The following is a 6,017-nucleotide window of genomic DNA, read 5'->3' on the forward strand; positions in this document are numbered from 1 at the left end:
AACGTGGCCAGAAAAAATAGCGGAGTATGCGATCATAAGTTTTACGAACACCCATATGACCTGCCACATCACCATGTGAAGTTTGCAACACTTTATTTCGCAAAGTAGTAGGTACAACTATTTGAAAGACTGGTTCTCTTAGACCCTGATCATAGTGTGGAACCCATTTCCTAACCAACAGCCCATCAAGAAGAAAATAACACTGAGCACTATTCCTCACCACTGAATCAGGAACAACTTTATCAAACAGATCAGCCAAGGTAGTATCGGCCTTTTGCTCAGCCATCAATGAATCTCTAGAACTAGTCAACTGTTCTGTCTGGAGTTTGACTGGCAACTCAAGACTTTCTGGCTTACTCTCAACCTTATTACGAGAGGCAGCGCGGGTAACAGCACAAACTGGAAATACCTCAGGAGACACAGTTGTGATCTGGAGATACCCTTGCTGGAGACACTGAATGTTGCTTCGTAAAGATGGTTAGTTTGCCATCTGCCCACACCTTACTACCTGCCAAGTCATTCCCCAAAATCATGTGGACTCCCTCTACTGGCAACTGGGGTCTAACCCCAACATCTACATCACCCTCTACCAGACCACATTTTAGGGTAACTTCATGTAAAGGAGAAGAGAATGGAACTAAACCCATACCATATACCATTACACAACTGCCAGTATCAGACTGCTTAGAGAACAGCAAAACAGATTCCAGAATAAAATAATCTAAAGCTCTAGTGTCTCTTAAGATCTTGATTGAAACATTTTGGTTGCCATCTACCAGGGACACTACACCATCTGAAATAAAGGCTGAAAAATCAGTGCGAAGACAGAATCAAACTCAACTAGTGGCTGAAAAAGCTCACCCTGGTGGTCAGAGGCTGAAACAGGAGCTACCATCACAGCAGGTTTAACTTGACCTGACTTTTTTGATTTAAGTAGAGGACAATCTTTCTTCCAATGTCCTTCAACTAAACAGTAGCAACAGGTATTAGCATTAACCAGTGCTTTAAGTCCTCCAGACCCAAACTTCTGCTGAGGCCTTTGGAAAGAAGCTCCAAAAAAAGTTGACCTGCTATTCCTAGAAGTAAAGTTATTTTTATGGTACATGTCACGGTTTGACTCAAAACGGGTTTTATGTGTTAGCCTGTACTCATCTACAAGGACTGCTGCATCACTTGGAGACTTAACTTTACGTTCATTCATGTATGTCGCAACCTCGTCACATACAGAATTTTTGAACTGTTCTAACACAATCAAATTAGACAGATCCTCAAAAGTACTAACTTCAGAAGCTGTACACCAACGATTAAATGCAGAAGTCAAATCACGAACAAACTCAGAATAGGTTTGTTAATCTAACTTTTTCCTGTAACGAAAACGTTGACGATATGCCTCTGGCACAAGCTCGTAAACCTTCAGAACTGCTGATTTAACTTTAGCATACACTTTACTGTCAGCTACACTCAGTGCCGCAAAAGCCTCACGCGCTTTACCTGTAAGTACACATTGCAACAACATAGTCATGTCCAAATCTGACCAAGCTCTAGCTTCCGCAATACGCTGAAATAAAGCAAAGTATGAGTCTGGATCTGACTGATCAAATTTAGGCAACAAACGAAGATTCTGTGAAACATCAAACTGTGGTAGCGACATCGAGAAATGCTAATAGACCAGAAGGACTAGCTCCAACTGCATTTGCAACAGCTCCCTCTGCTGCTCAAAAGTTAATGAAGGACTAGACTGAACTTGTACCCTCACTACTAGCAGACTGACCCCAGAAAACACAAATTTCCCTAAGACCGTGCTTTAATTTAGCTTTAACAGTCTAATTTTTTTTATCAACAATCTCAATCTGATAATGTTCAGCAATTTCAATTAACTGCTCCTTAGTACACAACTCTAAGGCTACCTCTGAAGGAGCTTGAACAAAACTACTCAGAATGGAAGACATTTTCCTCAACCAATACAACCATTACAAATGCTCAAAAGAAAAACACACAACTCACCTGCTGTCAGTCTGGGTTCAAGAACAGGAGCCACACCCCAATATCCTCCAAAAACAACTAAGTAACTGGCCCTGGTCTTCGTGCAGTCACATGTGGTGGGGTTTTATGCACACAAAACCAGTGGAGTGGAAAAGACAAGCAGAACTGGCGGCCCCCCCTATAACCACAGAGGTGCTCCCGAGCCGATGTAGGGGAAAAGGGAAGCTCTACCCACGTTCACTGCCACCTAAAACAAAAACACCACGAGCCTCCTATTGACACTCGCTGATAAGCCTGAACAGGAGAGGACTCCCACTTGAACAAAAACCCAGAAAAACCCAGAAGGAATTGTTAAATAAATTTAGCTTCCAAGCTAACTGAACCAAAAGAACACATGGCTCTCAACGCTCTCTTCAACAATATTGGCCCAACCAAAACATCCCCCCCAAACAATTTTTTTTCTCGCAATCTGAACTAAACTAAGCCAAGTTAACTATAAAACAATAGTCAAATAAGCCAAATTACAAATAAACAAACGTATCAATAATAAAGCAAAGACAATCTAGACAAAACCTTAACCAACTACGACAAAATGTTAAAGTAAACCAAAATAAGACTAAAGTACAATTAACTTTAACTTACGGATGAGCCCCCACTTGTCACAGGCCGGCTCATAGCCTGTGGCAAAAATGAGGGGACATGAACAACAGGTATAGGCCAATCAAAAGGTTCTTTATTGTAAACCAAAAACTATTAACTTTAAACAAAGAAAAAGGAATGAGGTGTGGAAATGTCATAATGTAGGGTGTATGTAAAGTGCATGGATGCATGAATCTGTGTGTGAACATGACTGAGTGGAAACTAAGTAAACCTACAAAAGGAACAAACAAAACAGGATCATACCTGGAGGAGCAGAGAGAGAGAAAGTGAGAGTGGTTAGTGAAGCAGTTTAAATACCCTGAGCCCAGGTGGCTCCAATCACTAACGACCCTCCTCTGCCTGGAGGAGGAACCGCCCCTGCACTGCAGAGGAGGGGCCGTGACAATATATATATATATATATATATTTAAAAAATATATATATATATATATATATATATATATATATTTTTATATATATATATATATATATATATATATATATATATATATATATATATATATATATATATTATTTTTTTTTTTCTTAAACCTGTGTTCTTGTTTATGTTCTTTGCTAACATAACCAATGCATTTTGAATGTATAATTAAACTTCCATATATGTTTGTACAGTTTGACAAGTTTAATACAAATTAATAAAATGTGCCCAAATGTAGTATGGCTGACGCGCGACCCACTTCGAGAGCTGCTAGTGTGAGCCAGACGAGCCCAAATGAGAATCTCCCCTAGACTTTGCACACATGGTCATAGGATGAAATCCCCATCACAGCTGTTTTCTCTCCTTCTATATGCTAGAAATTACACACACACTCACACACGGACACAGGTAGGCCTATTATTTTAGCCTTTCAGGTTGCCCAAATTGGTCCATATGCCTGATGTGTTAAAAGTGGGCTATAGAATGAACGTGTGTGGTGAAAGTCTAGCATATGGGCAAATAAGAGACATTCGAGGCAAGACTGCACACGAAAATGGGCGTGAATACTTTTCAGTAGCCTACTCCTGACCTGAAGCCAGATAACGCTTCGACGGCAAGTCCCAAAATAGCATGGGCAGGGCGGCCTTGGAAAAATGAAGCTACCATGAACTGCTGCGATGGCGACAGATCCACCTATAACGCAACAAATAACGAAGGAACATCGGGAGATCAAGAGACCACCCGTAAATGTTCGTCTTGAGGATGTAGAGGACTATTTGATTTATGACCGACATGGAGTCTCAACTTACTTCAAAGAGTTATACCAAGACAGGAAATCAGTCGTTATTTTTGTTCGGGTAGGAAATATTAGGCTACTTTACGGTATATTCACTTTACACTTTACGAAACATGTAGACTATCCTACATAGCTTACACTCAGAAGTATTTTTGGCGTTGGGGCTAGGTTTCTAAACCTTATATATTGATCTAATAGTTGAAAAAGCAACGACATGCTTCTGGCAGCGCTGCGCAGGCAACAAAGTAGCCTAGCTAGGTGTTCACTGTTCAAATGGGGGAGACTATTAGTACGAATAACAGCAGACACGCTTCAAATTCCTAAAGAAACTCTGTATTTCGACAGAATTTCTTGTGCCATACCTGCAAAGAATATGTGGATGATTTGAGCAGAATACCAGCGGAAGTTCTAAAGGTGAGTGGTGAAGTGTTTATTTTTTTTTTACGTTTTCAATTTCTAATAGTGAAACCTTTCCAATTGCTATTTTATTCAGTCTATACCTGTCTTTATTGAAAACCATTTGCAGTATTAGATAAAGTATACTTTTAATCTAGACACTTTAATAATGTGTACATACTGTTTACCCACTATTCCCTACTCTGACATTTCACGTTCTGATATTTCTTAATTTCTTTCTTTTTACTTTTTGGATTATGTGCGTATTGTTTTTTATTGCTAGGTATTAGGCCTATTACTGCACTGTTGGAGGTAGAAAAACAATAATTTCGCTGCACACGCGATAACATCTGTGAACGTAACCAATAAACTTTGATTTGATTTTAGTGACAAATGTGACATAGACTACAATATAGGCTATAACTTCTTATGTCTCTTGATGAATGTTTTCATATATTCAATGCAGGAAGCTGGTCTTAGACTGGTTGTTATAGGACAATCATCTCATCATCATATTGAGGTAGGCATTCAATGTATCATTCTGCAATTATGTCAATGTCAATAATACTTGAAAGCTTCTTGTTTGTTGTGTTGTTGTGCAGTGTCTGACATGTGTTTTCTCTGTGTGATGTAGTCATTCTGCTCACTGACTGGCTACCCTCATGACATATACGTCGACCCAGAGAGATGCATATACAAAAGACTGGGGATGAGGAGAGGAGAGATGTCTGTGGAATCAAGTGAGACATTTTGTTGTAGTCCTGAAATAGCAATAGTCTACTCTACATAAAAGCTGTAATAAAATTAAACATAAAAAATGTCTGTCTGTCTAGCCAAACCTAGCCCTCATGTGAAGTCAGGTATGCTGGTGGGCCATATGAAGAGCATGTGGAGGGCCATGACCAGCCCTATATTTGACTTCCAGGGAGATCCTCGACAGCAGGGTGGAGCCATAATCGTTGGCCCAGGTAACTGCATTGTGCTATTACAGTGTTGTTGATAGTATTAGCTATAGCTTACAAATGGCCTACTGTAGTGCATGTGATTCACATCTTGGGCTATTCTATAGGTTTTATGCACAGTGGTATATCCCTTTTCATTTTTCAATTTGTCTAAAATTGAGTTGGGTCAGTATCTAATATGGCATATGTTGTGAAGATACTGCTCTGTCTATTAGTGTGCAAATCTGTCATTCTGCCCAGGCTCTGAGGTCCATTTTGCCCATTTTGATATGAACCGGCTGGACCACATGCCCATCAACTGGTTGCTACAGCTGTCCGGAGTTCAACACACACTGGACCTCAGTGATAAGCCAAAGATCATTGTTGTGTAGCCCACTTGTGTATCCTGCTTTGTTTTTGTGTCATGATGAAAAACATTAATCTCATGTCAATAGTACATTTTTTGTTTTGAATACAAAAAACAGTCAGCCACCCAGGCTTGACACCATGATGGAGATGCATGCTTAATTGTCTGATTATAATCATGTACATAAAAAATACTTTCTTTTTCACTGCTGCATCTTAGTCATAATTGTCATAATTCAATGGCTGACCAATAGGCTTAGGCTACATATCACCTCATCAGACATCAAGTCCTCTACACATTCATTCTACATCATTCTCTAAAACCCCATTAAATAACCTTCTCAAAAAAGATTGTTATTACATTGTAATAACGTATCAGCCTATTCTATTTAGACTATGCCAACCTTTGTGTTTATTATTTTTTATAGTAGTCCAACTTCATAGTGTAGCACTAGTG

The 6,017-nt window shown here is 39.4% G+C and overlaps 1 protein-coding gene across 1 annotated transcript; it reads left to right on the plus strand.

Annotated features, from left to right (window-relative positions):
• Nucleotides 1-3,616: 3,616 nt before the first annotated feature.
• Nucleotides 3,617-5,766, plus strand: prxl2c (peroxiredoxin like 2C). Its single transcript, XM_014161858.2, has 6 exons — nt 3,617-3,918; nt 4,203-4,271; nt 4,720-4,773; nt 4,888-4,993; nt 5,087-5,221; nt 5,456-5,766. Exons 1-6 carry the CDS (start codon nt 3,739-3,741, stop codon nt 5,584-5,586), a joined length of 675 nt encoding a protein of 224 aa, XP_014017333.1. The 5' UTR covers nt 3,617-3,738; the 3' UTR covers nt 5,587-5,766.
• Nucleotides 5,767-6,017: the final 251 nt, after the last annotated feature.

The sequence above is a fragment of the Salmo salar genome, chromosome ssa20 (assembly GCF_905237065.1).
Source record: "Salmo salar chromosome ssa20, Ssal_v3.1, whole genome shotgun sequence".
Taxonomy (NCBI): Eukaryota; Metazoa; Chordata; class Actinopteri; order Salmoniformes; family Salmonidae; genus Salmo; species Salmo salar.